At 45.7% G+C, this 17,832-nt stretch overlaps 1 protein-coding gene across 1 annotated transcript in view; it reads left to right on the top strand.

Annotated features, from left to right (window-relative positions):
- TSNARE1 (t-SNARE domain containing 1) overlaps positions 1-17,832 on the top strand; it is a 352,037-nt gene that overhangs the window by 186,036 nt on the left and 148,169 nt on the right. The window contains exon 8 of the mRNA XM_081205110.1: positions 9,508-9,675. Coding sequence (XP_081061236.1) covers positions 9,508-9,675 — 168 coding nt within the window. The remainder of the gene's footprint in view (positions 1-9,507; positions 9,676-17,832) is intronic.

The following is a 17,832-nucleotide window of genomic DNA, read 5'->3' as shown; positions in this document are numbered from 1 at the left end:
AAGAACAACTGAGTCTGTATGGAAATAGGCTGCAAATGTGCTAAAGTCTATGATGTCATGAGAAGGAGGAGGATGTTAGCATTTTCATTCTCCATTGCTATTGGATCTCGTGATCCACTGTTTGTGATAGGACGGAAGTACAATGTCTAGTTCCGTTCCCACACTCCTATGCGCTTTTGTACTCTCTCTTTGTTCATTTTTTTCGGACAGAGCAGACGTGTGAAGCTGCTGCTCACACTAGCCATGCTTGTTGTTTTGATTTGTAAATAAAGGATGCTTTCGCAATGCCAGTGCCTCCACAGCCTCGCTTCTTGCTGTTACTCTGCTGATGCATTAGAGTGCTCACAGCTCCGCCGGAGGTGGGTCGCTGGACACTTGTGTGCGTCCCCGGGCTGGGCAATTTGACTGAGTGATTGATTAGTTAAAATAAGAATGTGTGAAGAGCCCAGCTGGAGAGGGATGTCTAGTCTAGCATCCTGTCCTCACAGTGGCAAAGGCCCGTATAGTTAAAGCTATGGTTTTCCCAGTAGTGATGTATGGAAGTGAGAGCTGGACCATAAACAAGGCTGGTCGCCGAAGAATGGATGCTTTTGAATTATGGTGCTGGAGGAGACTCTTGAGAATCCCATGGACTGCAAGAAGATCAAACCTATCCATTCTGAAAGAAATCAGCCCTGAGTGCTCACTGGAAGGACAGATCCTGAAGCTGAGGCTCCAAGACTTTGGCCACCTCATGAGAAGAGAAGACTCCCTGGGAAAGACCCTGATGTTGGGAAAGATGGAGGGCGCAAGGAGAAGGGGACGACAGAGGATGAGATGGTTGGATAGTGTTCGCAAAGCTACCAGCATGAGTTTGACCAAACTACGGGAGGCAGTGGAAGACAGAAGTGCCTGGTGTGCTCTGGTCCATGGGGTCACGAAGAGTCGGACATGACTAAACGACTAAACAACAACAACAACCTCACAGTGGCCAAACAGATGCCCATGGGAAGCCTGAACACAGGACCAGGGTGCAACAGCCACAATCCTCTCCTGTGGTTCCTAGCAAGGGAGATAGAACCCAGACTCCTTGGTTAGTAACCACTGACAACCTTGTCCTCCACAAATTTGCCAGACCCTATTTTAAAGCCATCAAAGTTGGCACCCATCGCTACATCTTATGAAAAGGGAAATGAGTAAGCCTTGTTGACTTCACCTGTTTCTCAGTAGACACGATTAGGAATGTAGCCCAAGTTGGGAGCCCCCAGCGCATCTTATTTAAAAGAAGATTAAGCCAAAGAGGATCACGCAAACAAGGACTGTCCCCCTCTCTGAAGTTGGTTGGGCAAACCCGTTTCTGAGGACCCCCAATCTTCCAGGAGAGCCCAGTATGCAGAGATGAATTTGTAGCTGAAATAGCAACACACACCCCTGACACGATTGAGGAGTCCCAAAGGGATTCTGGAAAAATAGCTGTAGCAGCTTCTCCAGTTAATTTTGTCTAAACTGCCAAACTGATCCACAAGAGACCCCGAGGCACTGTTTGCAGAATCATTTCCCCTGGGATGAAATAGAGGATAAGTCAGGACCCCTCTCTCCACCCTAAGACTGTCTTCTGATTCCTCTTAGCCTCTAATTCACCCTTCGAATGTGTGTTTTGCAATGCACGAAAATCCTTCATTCCAGTTAACAGTTTCAGTGAACCTGACTTAAGTGCTAGTCAGCATCAGTCCAAAGTGAAGTGCCAGAAATTGCCAACGGGAGCCAATTCTTTGACTTCCAGTAGGGCTATTTGTTGTTATGAAACCCTCTGAGCAATATGCAAAGCAAAAAGAGAGTGTGAGAAAGCAAATTATGCACAAAGACAAGCCCATCTGCATCCAGAATTAAGGAGCCACATCAATAAGGGGGTGGGGGGTGTTCATCCATGCCTATTTTGCTGCACACCTCCTGAATTTTCATGCTTTAGCGTGAACCATATTTGATTATTTTGCTTTCTTTTAGAAAGCAGATTATTTTCGGCAACGAGAAGTTGTGAAGGAGGGGAGGCATAGATAACAGAGGAGAGACAGGGAAGTATTCCAAAGAGACTTTGATGGGAAGCCAGGAGAGAACAAGAAAGCTCTGGGCCATTGGCTTGTTTAAAAATGGATATGCAGCCTTATCCAGCTGTTTGAGACTAACAATCAAAGCAATCAATGAATACTCATATCAATGCACACATCCCCTTTGGCTATTTTTCTTTATTGATTTATTTATTTTTCACTGTCTTTATTTTATTTAAATATTTATCGGCCACCCTTTTCATAAGAATCCGGCAAGGGAAAACTGCAGCAACTTTGATAAAACATTAATAAATGCATCAGGGGAAAATAAAGTTAGCTTCTTTCTAGCAAGTCAGGTGTTTTTGCTTTTTCCCATAAGGCACGGTATTGCTTTGCTCACCTTTCAAAATGGAGATGTCGGGGATTGAACCTGGGACCTTTTGGTGTGCAAAACATGTGCCTTGCCTCTTCAGCTCTGGTCCCCGCAGCAGAGAAAACCAAATCCCTACTAGTGGTGAGAACTCCCTACTGAATTTAGCCTAAAGTAGAACGAAAAATAATGAACATTTAGAACTAGCACAGCTCTGTCCATGCATCACCTTAGAATAAACCCTTAGTCCAACTTGCAGTCCTTTTTTGGGTGGCTCTCGGTGACATTTGATGCCCAGGCCTCCCACTTCCTTGCAAAGCCAGGTAAGCGAGTCACCAGGCTCTGGCAGGGTCCTAGAGCCCTCCCGCCTCCTTCCCAAACCCTAGTTAGCACTTTTCCAGCTTTGGGAAGGAGGTGGAAAGGTTCTAGGACAGGGGTCAGCAAATTTTTTTCAGCAGGGGGCCAGTCCACTGTCCCTCAGGCCTTGTGGGGGGGCAGACTATATTCTGGGAGGAAAATGAATGAATTCCTGTGCCCCACAAATAACCCAGAGGTGCATTTTAAATAAAAGCACATATTCTACTCATGTAAAAACACGCTGATTCCCGGACCATGCATGGACCAGATTTAGAAGGTGATTGGGCCGGCCCCAGCCCCTGGGCCTTAGTTTGCCTACCCATGTTCTAGGACCTTGCCAGAGCATCACGCCTCCTTCTCAAATCCTGGTGCCTCGTTTAGCTGGCTTTGGGAAGGCAGCAGGTGGGCTGGGGCATCAGATTTGGGCCTCGCTCCCCACCCCTGCAACTAGGCAGTGTCAAAGCACACTTGCAACCCACTTGGTATTGTTACCGGAAAAATCCGAGGGCTCCCTTGGACAAAAACAAAGACACCAACCAGGATAACTTGGAGCAAAACAGCAGCCTGTAGGCTTGGCCTTTATTGAACTGTTGCAACAGGGTGTTCCCCTCACTTGCAAGAGAGAGGAAAGACCCAGAAAGATGGTCTGCAAGACCTTATAAAAACTTTTGAAATTCCCATCCTCCAGGTCAAGCCCACCCCCAGAAACATCATGCATACATTACAGAAAGGAGGGGTTGACATCATGCATACATTACAGAAGGGGTTGACATCATGCATACATTACAGAAAGGAGGGGTTGAGGGAGGAGTTGTGGTGGTAACCTGAGTGTCCTGTCACCTGGCTGGTTCCTCCTTTCCCCCTGCCCATGAGTCACTTCCAGGAGACAAAGGGGAGTTTGCAGTTTCCTGCCCCCAGAGGGAAGATCTGATTATTGTCCTTTGTTTCAGTCCATGCTGAATCCACTACCATATGCAAGTTCTTTGTGATCTTGATTGTCTTCTGTCTGGGATCATCAGGGTTGACATAGCAACTGGGCAGGGCTCCTGTGGATGTGCTGGGATGGTGAAGGGATTATGGCTGACCAGAACCAAGCCACCCTCCTTTGATAGTCCTTGTCATATGGAGTAAAATAAAAATGGAACAGTGCAAATCCGATGTATGGTTGATTTTCTATGAATTTATAACAGAAATGTGGCGTATGTAGTGTGTGAGTGTGAGTGTGTGTGAAGTTTGTGCAAACAGAATGATTGGGGTGGGGGGTTCCTGCTACAGTATGAAAGGTTTGGCTGTGCTGCCAACATGATGCTCTCTAGGAGTTTCTAGACTGCAGCTCTCATCAACCAGGGATGATGGGAGCTGTCCTTCAGCAAAATCTGGGGGGCATCATATTTACTCCCCCTACTTTTAGAGGATCCTATCCCCCAACACCACAATTCATATCACCATTAGTTTTCAGCATTCATTGCAGTGAAGTCAGACCCAACTAAGGCAAATTACGCTCTGTGTGGCATGAAGTGAGACAGACCTGAGTATTTCATTCCAGGTTTCTGCTAACCTGGGGGCTTGACCTGTGTTTGTTAAAAGAGAGAGACTGGCAGCTATTAAAAGAGGGGGGGAGGACTCCTTCTGTTCTCAAAACCCCATTCCCATCTCTCCTGCTGCAAAGGGTTTGCTCCTCCTTCACGTCTAATGCTGGCTGCTTAATGAATTCGTGCAGACTCAGAGCACAGCGCAGTCAACACTAGGGACTAGAGACATGGTGCAAGGAACCAAATGAAAATGTAGAGGCAAGGTCTCCTCAGTGGAGCTAACAAGCAAAGGTGGGAAGCAGTTTGGTGGAGGGAGGAGGTTTTTTGTGTCTGTTTCTCCCCATGCCTTGCAATTTCAGGATACTTTCCTAAGCTGCACGTGCCAGAAGTTTAACTTGCAGGATAAGCTGCAGGTGTTCACTTTCGGCTGCTGAGAACGCGGGAAGATGCTTTGTTCTTCCTGCAGATTTCTCCAAGCCCTGTAAACTGAAACTAATAAATAGCCGTAGGGCTTTTTCTTCTTTACACCCCTTAACCTTCCAGTGCTTGTAAAAAGAGCTCTGCTCCTCCATCCATAATCCATATGGAAGAGGGAGGGAGCAATTATCTCAGAGTTGCCTAACCTTCTTATCTATCAAGGGCTGTTTTCACTCAACGCTATTCTGTTAGGGAGACACATTTGGGGGAGGTGATTTTGGAGCCAAAGGTGAGACAGGCCACTTCCTTTCTCCTTTATTCCAGCCCTCTCTCTTTCTCCCCTTATCTCTGCTCTTTTTCTCTGCCATGCCTTTCTTCTCTTTCTGACTTCTTGCTTTCTCCCCCATGGCACTTCTACCCCTGACCCCTCCTTGCCATTCACAGGGATTTGCCCAAGGGCCACATGAAATGGGCTGAGGGCCACAGGTCGCCCACCTGTGAGTTGTTGTTGTTGTTTAGTCATTTAGTCGTGTCTGACTCTTTGTGACCCCATGGACCAGAGCATGCCAGGCACTTCTGTCTTCCACTGCCTCCCGCAGTTTGTTCAAACTCATGCTGGTAGATTCTACAACACTGTCCAACCATCTCATCCTCTGTCGTCCCCTTCTCCTTGTGCTCTCCATCTTTCCCAACATCAGGGTCTTTTCCAGGGAGTCTTCTCCTCTCATGGGGTGGCCAAAGTATTGGAGCCTCAGCTTCAAGATCTGTCCTTCCAGTGAGCACTCAGGGCTGATTTCCTTCAGAATGGATAGGTTTGACCTTCTTGCAGTCCATGGGACTCTCGAGTCTCCTCCAGCACCAGAATTCAAAAGCATCAATTCTTTGGCGATCAGCCTTCTTTATGGTCCAGCTCTCACTTCCATACATCACTACTGGGAAAACCATAGCTTGAACTATATGGACCTTTGTCGGCAAGGTGATATCTCTGCTTTTTAAGATGCTGTCTTAACCTGCGAGTTACCTGGATTTAACTATTCATAAGAATGTAAGAAGAATCTGCTGGATCAGGCCAATGACCCATCTAGTCCAGCATCCTGTTCTCACAGCAGCTGGGCTTTGGAACACTGGAAAACAGGATTTGAACACAACGGCTGCTGATCCATCTTTTCCCCAAACATGATTCATCAGGCAGCCTGATAGACATCCTTGGAACCTTGTTTTATCAAACTATGGTGGAAGCAGATGTGTGGTTGCAACTAAGGTATTCTCCTGCCAACCTAGCAGTTTGAAAGCATGTCCAAGTGCAAGTAGATAAATAGGTACCACTCCGGTGGGAAGGTAAACGGCGTTTCCGTGTGCTGCTCTGGTTCTCCAGAAACGGCTTAGTCATGCTGGCAACATGGCCTGGAAGCTGTACACCGGCTCCCTCGGCCAATAAAGTGAGATGAGCACCACAACTCCAGAGTCGGTCATGACTGGACCTAATGGTCAGGGGTCCCTTTACCCTTTACCTTTAACTAAGGTATTCTTAATGCTGTCCGTGTCTCCAAGATCCTTTTCCTCTCTACAACTTCAGCCCTCACCCACAAATTTATTCAAGTGTAAGAGGGAGGGAAGGCAGCCTATTCAAGATATTAAGCTCCTTACTCCTTATTCATGTGAACTAGGAATGGGCGGAAAGCCCAAAGCCATTCACACTTAAAGAAGAACCTGTCAAATTTGTGCTTTCCGAAATGCTATGCAAACCAAAATCTGCACTTCCCTGAGTTTTGTGCTGCAGTGCTGCAGCCAAGTAGCAGGTACAGAAATGCACCTATAAAAGTAAAGCGTGCATTAAAATGCATATGCTTGTGAAACGAACATATACAAATTCTGTATTACAAATTCTGACCGGAATTATTTAAGAAATAACTTTCTGACAGCAACAGCTGTTCTACGCTGGAACAGAGTGCCGCAGAAGATGGACTCTCCTTCATTGGAGGTTATTCAACGGAGGTTGAATGTGTTGGGATACTGCCAGGGAGATAAAGTCCATCATGGCCCCAAGCCGTTTGCCGGACGATCCATCGATCTCCCGTAGGCACGCAGTATCATCGATTAGCGACATGAGTTTCTAGAAAATAACTTGCCACATTCCAGAGCTCATGCACACTCTTATCAGCAGATAATGCACAGCCAAAAGTCGCATTCAGGGGAGCATTATTTACAAGCTTTATTCAGCGTTGATCAGAACAAAGAAAGACATGACTGCCTGCGACAGTGTCTTAGACAGAGAGAGAAAACAAAAGCAATAGCAACATAAACATCCTGTGAACAGGAAATACGCAGGCTGTGACACAAACATCCTGCTCCCTTTTAAGGTGGAACGGAAATATCCTAACAGAATGGCCACCTGTCAGGGATTATTTAGTCGTGATTCCTGCATTGCAGGGGGCTGGACTAGATGGCCCTTTGGGGGGTCCATTCCACCTCTACAATTCTTCAGTTCTATGAAATAAGACACATTCACCAAACCCATCAAATAGGCCACACCAGGAATGGAAAGGTGGAGTCAGAAGTAACGGGCTCTTATTCTTGGATTTTAAGAACCTAAGCTTCCCATCACCTCTCCTTCTGCCTGAAAGATAATGCAAAAACAGTAATCACACTCCAGATCTCATCTGGAAAAGTGTTCAGAGTCCCAGGCCAAATGTTCTGCTGCTGCCTTGGACCTTCTTCGCCTGTAATTGCTTTGGGCTTCTGTTCAGTGCCTTGCAGCAGAAGACTCTCCCGGCAACAGCAGCGTGTGTTGGTTTCAGGAAAGGAGAGCTGGACAGGGATTATCCAGTCTAATGAAACCAAGCAGACTGTTCGGCTCCATCGCAGCTAGGCAAGCAAAACGTAGCTGCTATTCTGGCAGTTGTTGTTTAGTCGTATTGGAGCCTCAGCTTCAGGATGCTGTAGGAGATGAGGGCTTGATCCCACAAGCTCTTCTTAGGTTCTTACGACAATGATGTTTCTGGGTACCAGTTGCTGGCAGTCTGAAGAGGGGAGGGTGCTTCTATGTTCTGGTCCTGCTTGCAGGTTCCTCATTAGGTATCCGGTTAATCCTGTGAGGATGGGATGCAGGACACGATGAGCCATAGGCCTTCTGCAGGAGGCTCTGCTCATGTATTTATGTCCTTCAAACAGCAACTACATTAAATCCCATTTTAAAATATATCCACCTTGAATTTGTTTTCTCCTTTTCTGTGTTCGTTCTCCCCCCGCAACTCCTGCTTTCCTTGGGAATCAAGCCTGTGGGTGGATGTTTGTTAATTTAAACCTCATATGGAGTAGAGGAGCAATAGCCTGCTAATGTAATAACTAATTTTAAATATGCATTGGTTCCATTAATAGAAAATCCGATCCCCTGTGAACTGTGGCACCCAGATGACTATTATGCTGGGGGAAATATCAGTATTGAAACCTACATAATTATTACTACATATATAATTAATGTTTACAATATCAGCGGAACCGAAGGTTTATAAATGCATAGCTTCACATACATATCTCAGTGCTTTGAGCTAATATATGTTGAAGGGCAGAAATGTATCAAATTGCCACGTTTTAATTACACAGTCTGCCCCTTTAAGGAGTGATTCAATTTTCCAGCATTTGGATTTGTAAACTCTGTTAATTTGTTGGTTCTCTTCCAAGTACTGGTGAGGTTCATTTTCTACTAACGCTTTGATATATTTCCCCCCCAAATGTATAGATCTCCGTACACAACATATTTAATAATCGAGGGTCTGCTGTAGTTACTGATGCAGTGGTTGTGAGCTAGTTATGAAATCCCTAGTTCACATCTCGCCTAAAGCATGGACTTATTAAAATATCTTAAGCAAGTCACTGTTCTCTAATCGCCAACATCCATTTGAATCACATAGATCCCCTTTCCTTACAGGAAAAAAAAAATGTATTTCTGTGTTGATATCTGGGGAGGGGGTGGTGGCGGAGAGAATGATGGGAACAAAATTCTGCCTCTCCACAGCCATATCCCAAATGGATGAGTATGGGGGAGTTTGTCAGGATTTTATTCCAGGACAGAGAAGGATTTGGGGATTCTTAAATCTTTCTCCTCCTTCGAGAGGCCATCTTTTGCCATCCCTGTCCCACACAAGCTCATAGCAATGCCCGAATCTGGAGAACAACTTTGGCATCTTTAGTAAGGCTGAGATAGTGTAAGAAAGTGGCAGAAAGTACTTTTTCATGCAGTGCCTAGTTCAACTATGGAACTAGCTCCCACAGGAGGCAGTAATGGCCACCATTGGATATAGCCCATAGCTAGATAGATCTTCCTATATAAATAGAAATGGAATGCTGTCATCACGTGGCCCCTATTGGAGGATTTGTAGTGCCTGATCGCAGTCCTGGACTTGCATGAAGTCAGAGCAGGGGAAGGGAACAACAGAGAAGGCAACTTTTAAACAGCAGAGGTTTGAGTAAATCAGGGCAGAGGGACACAGAGGGACAGAGAGGGTATGAGGGGCATGAAGGCGCTGTGAGAATATAGGGGCTGCCAGTCAGTGTAGACAATATTGAGCAGCATGGGGACTCAGTATAAGGCAACTGCCTATGTCCAACTGGTTGTTGTTGTTGTTTTGCTACAGCTGTGTCAACCCTCTTATTGTGGAGTAATGTTTTTTCTCTGACATGGTCCTCCTTTGGGAGTCATAGAATCATAGAATTGCAGAGTTGGAAGGGCTCAATCCAATCCAACCCACTGCACTGCAGGAATCTCAATCCACTGGTTCTAAATTCTGCTATGTTTTCTCCACTTCAGCAAAGTCCCAAAACCCCGTTCTCTAACCTGGCGGATGACGAAAAGATCTTCAACGGCGGAGACAGCCTGTGGACGGAACAGAACCAGGAGCATGCCCTGCTCTCCGAAATCACAGAGGAGGACCTGGAGGTCATCCGCCAGCGAGAAGAAGCCATCCAGCAGATCGAGGTCAGTCACTGTCATTGCGGGGAAACTGGAAGCCTCTGAGAGTTCATTGCTCCAGCCCTGATGGGATTTTGGGAAATGTGGAGGAATATTAAGTGTGTGTGCAGTCCTTTGTGGGAATCCTGCTACACTGAGAAATCCTCAACCGTTAGGGGTTTGGGAAATACGCTTGGCTGGGAAATAGTCCGATACAGTTCTGCTTGGAAGCTAATTTGGACTGTGAAAGTGCCTATTGGTGTGGGGATCTTGCCAACAGAAAAGCAATACCATTTTAAAAAAAAATGTTAGTGCTTAATCAGCAGCCATTAGGCACAAAGATTATGAGTTTATATACTTGGTCTGCACAGTGATTTTAATTTAAACAGGAATCTGTAACACAGAACCAGCCAGACACTGGCCTTGCTGGTGTTGTTGCTGTGTTGTGTTTTATGAAATTTCAGTTTCTTGGGGCCTGTTCCCTAAAATGCCTCTTTTGTACTGAAAATCACAACACACACACACATGAAGCCTGTTGTTTGCCACCAGGGATTCTTTAGCAATAAGCATTCTGGATTTATATATATATATAAAATCTTTTCTTTAACTGACTGGAAGCTGTGTTGATGTAAGTGGTTTTACTACTCTTTTTACTCTCAGCTTTTATATATACATTAAAAAAATGTTGCCTAGCTGCCTTTGCTTTGTGGTTAACTGCCTTGAGCTTTGGGGACATTTTGGACTTTTTAGTTTAGAGGAAAGGTGAGCGAGAGGTGGCAATGCAGAAATTTATAAAGCTCTCTTGTAACGCTAGAACTTAAAATGAGAGGCACAAATACAAGATGGGTGACACCTGGCTTGAGAGCAGTACATGTGAAAAGGATCTAGGAGTCTTGGTTGACCACAAACTTGACATGAGCCAACAGTGTGACGCGGTAGCTAAAAAGGCCAATGCAATTCTGGGCTGCATCAATAGGAGTATAGGATCTAGATCAAGGGAAGTAATAGTGCCACTGTATTCTGCTCTGGTCAGACCTCACCTGGAGTACTGTGTCCAGTTCTGGGCACCACAATTCAAGAAGGACACTGACAAACTGGAACGTGTCCAGACGAGGGGAACCAAAATGGTCAAAGGCCTGGAAACGATGCCTTATGAGGAACGGCTAAGGGAGCTGGGCATGTTTAGCCTAGAGAAGAGGAGGTTAAGGGGTGATATGATAGCCATGTTCAAATATATAAAAGGATGTCACATAGAGGAGGGAGAAAGGTTGTTTTCTGCTGCTCCAGACAAGCGTACACGGAGCAATGGATCCAAACTACAAGAAAGAAGATTCCACCTAAACATTAGGAAGAACTTCCTGACAGTAAGAGCTGTTCGACAGTGGAATTTGCTGCCAAGGAGTGTGGTGGAGTCTCCTACTTTGGAGGTCTTTAAGCAGAGGCTTGACAACCATATGTCAGGAGTGCTCTGATGGTGTTTCCTGCTTGGCAGGGGGTTGGACTCGATGGCCCTTGTGGTCTCTTCCAACTCTATGATTCTATGATTCTATGATTCATGGGCACCCAATGTAGATGGATGTGGGAAGATTAGGACAGAGAAAGGAAAGTTCTTTTTAATGAGGCCCTAGCTGAACTATCGAACTCATTCCCAGAGGTGGCAAAGATGGTCACCAACTTGGAGAGAGCTATCTATGGCTACTAGCAGGGATGGCTATGTTCTGCCTCTACAGTTGGAGGCCTCAGCACTCCTGGAAACTGCAGGAGAGGAGTGGGATCTTCTTCTGAAGTCCTGCTTGCAGGTGTGCTGGGCCCAGGGGTAACCTGTGAAACATGGTCCAGGACCTGTCCAGAATCCAAAGGTTCTGCTGGGAGTCAGTCCGACAGGACCAAGGCAGGACATGAAGCAGGAAACCAGGCAAGGACAGGTACAGGATCTAGCATACAGCAATGTTGCTCCTGCAACCTGGGGTGGGGTCCGACAGCCTTTTATCTTTGTTGGGGTAGCGGCTGGGCCTGATCCCCTGGCGACTCACCTCCCTGTTTCGCCCAAAGGTGAGCACTCCTCCTGCGAGTACTCAGGTCTCTCCTTCTCTCAGACCTTAGTCTCTGCAGCTCGGGAGACGTCGGTGGGTTACTAGACCCAGAGGCCGCCTCAGCCTCCCCTGACCCAACCGGTAGTGGAGCAGCTGTAAGTGATGGCCCAGCTGAAGGCAACGAGGTCATCCCCGTATCTGGAGCCAGGGCAGGCTCAGCCCTTGACTCGGCCCAGCTGGTGCTTGTTGCAGGGGAACCTGTGCAGACTGGGACTCTTCATGATCAGGCCCCAGACTTGGTTCAGATGATGCCTGAGGCAAAAGATCTGGTGCAGACTGAGTCTCCTCTGGTTCCAAGTCTGAGTTCCAGGCCATCACAGCAGGCTGCTCACAGGCATCTTGGTTAGCCTCTGTGAGAACAGGATGTGGGCCAGATGGGTCATTTGGCACGATCTTATGAGCTCTGCTGTATAGAACTGTACATACGTCACTATGATCTCCTCAACATGCTTCTGAGTTTCCTTGTAAATCCCCAACGCCACCATCGGCACCCGCAGCTCAAACGCAAAAGCAACACTTGTATACAAACATAAATACCGTATTTTTTGCTCTATAAGACTCACCCCCCCCCCTAAAAAGTATGGGGAAATGTGTGTGCGTCTTATGGAGCGAATGCAGGCTGCACAGCTATCCCAGAAGCCAGAATATTTTTTTTCTTGTTTTCCTCCTCCAAAAACTAGGTGCGTCTTGTGGTCTGGTGCGTCTTATAGAGCGAAAAATACGGTAATCAGGAGCTTCCTTGTACTCTCACGGCATCTTCGTCAGCGTTGCCAGTATTTGGAATGGCACCACTTCCCCAGGAGGGAGATGTTTCCAGAAAGGTTGCCCACAGTTCAGGGACAGATCATTTGTTTTGTGTTCAGGGTCTCCTCTTTCTCAGCCCTTGACATCTTCAGGGACAGGTATCTCAGGTAGAATCACCTGGGAAAGACCTCTCTGCCTCTTAGTTTGGGGTGTTGTTGCTCTAAGTAGTGGTGATAGGGCTGTTGTGTTCAGGTCCTTCTTCTTTCTACATTCTCCCAGTTGGCCACTGGTCTAGATGTTTTCCCTTTCACTTGATCCAACAAGGGTCTATTGATGTTCTTAATGCTGGGCTCCATCAACAAATGGTGAGGCTTCGCAAGAGGCAGCTCTGTATGTTTTCCACACCCGTTATTTCTTTTATTGGAGATTCCTTGACTCTTTCAGGAAGTGGTGGACTATCTGTCAGGTGTGCGTGCAGGAGCCAGGTCCTGTGACCAATAGGACTTTGCAGGACTGGGGCCTTCCTAAGTTTGTTCTGAAGAGGCAAGGCGTGGCCTCACAGGTGAGGCCGATGGGTAACTCACAGCACCTGGTGGCAAGAGCTGGGAAGGGATATAAGGTCAGCATTCCCCTTTGGCTCTTTGCCGCAGCAACACGCTTCCTGCCTTGCTGTGTTTGGCTTCTTGCTTCCTGATCCTTGAACCTCGGCTTCTTGACTCCCTGCTTTTTGATCCTCGGACCCTTGACTTCTTGACTCCTTGCTTCCTGACTCTCAGACCTCTGGCTCCCTGGCTTCTGGACCCCCATTCCTGCTCCCACCCCACCATCTTACCCCCGGTCCTGACGTCTCCTGCCGGGACTTCGATCGCCCATGAACTTAACTATCCTTCATTGTAGGTTTTTAAGCAGCAGTTGAATGATCACACATAATGGATTATTTAGTTGAGATTCCTGCATTGCAGGGGGCTAGACTAGAGGAGACTGAGGAGATATGATAGCCATCTTCAAATATCTCAAGGCCTGTCCCATGGAAGATGGAGGAAGCTTGTTTTCTCCTGGGTAGGACTCCAACCAATTGCTTCAAGTCATAAGAAAGGAGATTCCGACTAAACATCAGGAAGGACTTTCTGACAGTAACAGCTGTTTGAAAGGTCATTCTCTCTTCTTCATTGGAGGCTTTTAAGCAGCAGTTGGGTGCTCATCTGTCTTAGAAGCTTTCGTTGAGATTCCTGCATTGCAGGACTAGATGACCCTTGTGGTCCCTTCCAACTCAACAATCGTATGTTTCAGTGGTTCCTTAGATGTTGTCTGTTGGCAGCATGCACTGAGCTACAGCCACTGCCCACACCTCCACTAACCAATAGGACAGCGGTTCTCAGCCTGTGGGTCCCCAGATGTTGTTGGACTACAACTCCCATCTTCCCTGAGCTCTGGCCTTGCTAGCTAGGAGTGGTGGGAATTGTAGTTCAACATCTGGGGACCCACAGGTTGAAAAAGGCTGCAATAGGAAGACAGACAGGAAAGTCTGCTCAAATTCTGACCCTCTTCTAGAGTCACACCAAGCCATCTTCTGGTCTTAGCATTAAGTGTTGGGAACCCTGATATTTCCAGTGTCTTAAACTGTAAGAGAAGCCTCCCAAGGAGACTTCAAGCAGGGCACTCATTTCTGCTGCCCTCCCTCCCATGTTTTCTTAACAATAAATGGGCTTGAGAGGATTCCACCCCAACAGTTTATTATTATTATTATTATTATTATTATTATTATTATTATTATTATTATTATTAATTATTTATTAAGAACAACAAACATCATATTTCCTAAACAGGAGTTGTAAAACACCTATGGCCTTGAAATGATTTCTCCCCCTAATAATATTTATTATTTTTTTAAAAAAAATAATATGAACAACAAACATCCTATTTCCAAAATAGGATTTCCAAAACACGGACGTTGAGAGGCTTTCTGTCTCTTCTTCTGAAGTTCACCCTGTCTTTTCCTTACTCTTTCCTTTAACCCCAGTGTTGAATGCAAGCAACTCAGGAAAAATAAGATGTTTGTATATATCTCTCTCTCTCCCTCTCCATGCAGGGCTTAAACTGCAAATGAACTCTGCGCTAGGAGTGCACAATAAATCACAAGATTGGATTAAGAAACATAGTCTTGCGCCTCTCTAATTGGATTAGGCTAATTGTTTCAGGGTGGATTTGGGAATATTATTAGTGCAGCAGGAAATGTGATGTTATCAACACCGTTAGAAGACCATAAACGTTCAAACAAACCGCCTGTTGCCAGCCAGTTTTCAGCAGGGAAGAGACACGGGTGGAAGCGGAGATGAGAACTAGGCGTGATTTAATGTTGTAAACAGCAGCCTTAATTCAGCTGATGGGAATTATATGGGGCAATGGATCTCTAATGAAGCTAATTTTATGGTGGTGCTTATCTCCAGTGCTTAGAACTTCATGGAGTGTAAAGGTACATACCTGGAGTTGGCTGCTGACTCCTTGCCCGCGTGGACATCCCACTGAGTTTGATAGGATTCAAGCCCAAATAAGCATACATAAATTTACCTAAGATAATTACAGACCCTCCGAGTGTCCCTATTTTCCAGGGACAGTCCCAGATTTACAGAAGCTGCCCCGGTTTCTGATTTGATCATGGAATGTCCCGCTTTTCCTTAGGACATTGCCATTTTCATCGGAGAAATGTTGGAGGGTTGGAAATGTTGGAGGGACACGGGTGGCACTGTGGGTTAAACCACAGAACCTAGGACTTGCCAATCAGAAGGTCGGTGGTTCGAATCCCTGCGACAGAGTGAGCTCCCGTTGCTCAGTCACCTTGGTCATTCTTCTCTGCGCACGTTCCAGCTTGTCAACATCTTTCTTAGACCATGGTGCACATAACTGGACACAGCACCCTAGGTGTGCTCTGTCCAAGACAGTAGGCATTGCTTTGCTTGATCAGGACACTTATCACCACATATCTTTCAATATCTTAAAGGGGGGGGAGGTGATATAATGAAATTCAGTTAGAGAGGATTTGAAGAAGTCAGTTATAAATGTTAAGAGAATTAGGTATTTGAAGAAATAATTTTTCTCTGTGTTTGATTTTGTTATATTGTGGTGTGTTTTTCTTTGTTGTGTGTTTTGTTGTGTCATTTTGAGATAAATGTGGAAAATCAATGAAAAAAATTTGGGGGGAAAATAAAGGGGGGGAAATACATGTACAGTCATACCTTCGGGTTACAGACCCGCCGAAACCTGGAAGTACCAGAATGGGTTACTTCTGGGTTTCGGGGGTCGCGCATGCACAGAAGTGCTAAATCGTGCTTTGCACATGCGCAGCGGTGCTAAATCGCAACCCATGCATGCACAGATGCGCCGCTGCGGGTTGCGAACGTGCATCCCTCACGGATGACATTTGCAACCCGAGCGTCCACTGTATAGAGATTTTGGTGTTTTGCAAGAAAACATCACCTGAATTTAGTTGAGTATTTGCTGAGGAGGCAAATAATTCATGTACTTAGCGCACACGCGTTTCCAAATGACTGGCAGCTCTGGCAAGGCTTCTCCCAATGTGCTGTAGATATGCTGATGTGCTTTGAGGCAATTACCGTTAGGAGCAGAGGGGGGTGAAATAACATCAACACATGGCTAATGTTATGTCACAATTGGCTGACAGACAATCAGAGCCAGCCGCACTGTGCTGTTGCAAGCAGCCCCATAAAATATGTGCCGTCTAAATGTTTATGCCCTGGAATCCAAACACTGTAAAATGTTGGAGCTCGTCCTGCAATTTATTCATCGACTGCCTTGTGGAAGAAGGAGAAGAAGAAAAGGCAAAAAAGAAGAGAGCAAATAGAAGATGCTCAATGGAGAGGAGAATCTAGAAAGAAAAGGACAGAAGACAAAGGATTATATAAATGATAAAATAAAATAAAAATCCTTCCAGTAGCACCTTAAAGACCAACTAAGTTAGTTCTTGGTATGAGCTTTCGTGTGCGTGCACACTTCTTCAGATACGTGTGCATGCACACAATACACGTGTGCATACACAGACACGTGTGCATGCACATGATGTACAGATCAGTGTGCATGCACACGAAAGCTCATACCAAGAACTAACTTAGTTGGTCTTTAAGGTGCTACTGGAAGGATTTTTTTTTTTTTTTTGACTATGGCAGACCAACACGGCTACCTATCTGTAACTGGAATAAATGATAAAATTATACTGCCAGCAGAGAAAAGAGGTAGAGCAGAGGTAGGACCACCAGGTGATTTTGGACTACAACTCCCATCATCCCAGGATCCCTGCAACAAAATGTTGCAGCGCTGAGAGTCCCTGTCCACTGTTACATTGAATCAGCCAAGGCCTTGTCCATTAGCCCTCTCACCTGGTTTTCCATTTTATATGACCTTCTCTTTTTTTATTATTGAAACAAAAACTTTATTACCTTTTCAAAATTTACAAAGAAAGAATAAAAAGAATAATTTGATCCTCAGCTACATATTCTAAGATAAAAATAGTTGTTACAAAATATATGGTAAAAGTATAAACAAAACAACAATAAAAAGGGGGGAGAAGAAGATAAACAAAAAACGACAAAAAACTAGAAAACAACAACAGAAAAACAAAATTACTTTTCTTCTACAAATATTATTTAGGAAGTTCAAACCAATATTTGAAAATATTTGAAAATTCTATACACAATGCCCTTCATACTGGTTAGAGTCCCGCTTGGACTACTGCAATGCACTCTACGTGGGGCTACCTTTGAAGGTGACTCGAAAACTACAACTAATCCAGAATGCGGCAGCTAGACTGGTGATTGGGGTGGCTGCCAACACCATATAACGCCGGTCTTGAAAGACCTACATTGGCTCCCAGTACGTTTCCGAGCACAATTCAAAGTGTTGGTGCTGACCTTTAAAGCCCTAAACGGCCTCGGTCCAGTATACCTGAAGGAGCGTGTCCTCCCCCATCATTCTGCCCGGACGCTGAGGTCCAGCGCCGAGGGCCTTCTGGCAGTTCCCTCATTGCGAGAAGCAAAGCTACAGGGAACCAGGCAGAGGGCCTTCTCGGTAGTGGCGCCCGTCCTGTGGAACGCCCTTCCAGCAGATGTCAAAGCGATAAACAACTACCTGACATTCAGAAGACATCTTAAGGCAGCCCTGTTCAGGGAAGTTTTTAACGTGTGATATTTTACTGTATTTTTGGTTTTTATGGAAGCCGCAAAGAGTGGCTGGGGAGGCCCAGCCAGATAGGCGGGTTATAAATAATAAATTATTATTATTGTTGTTGTTGTTGTTGTTGTTGTTGTTGTTGTTGTTTTGTTTTGTTGACTTTTGT

Source organism: Podarcis bocagei (genome assembly GCF_964188305.1).
Source record: "Podarcis bocagei genome assembly, chromosome: 8".
In the NCBI taxonomy this organism is placed as follows: domain Eukaryota; kingdom Metazoa; phylum Chordata; class Lepidosauria; order Squamata; family Lacertidae; genus Podarcis; species Podarcis bocagei.
This window is presented reverse-complemented; position numbering and strand designations above follow the sequence as displayed.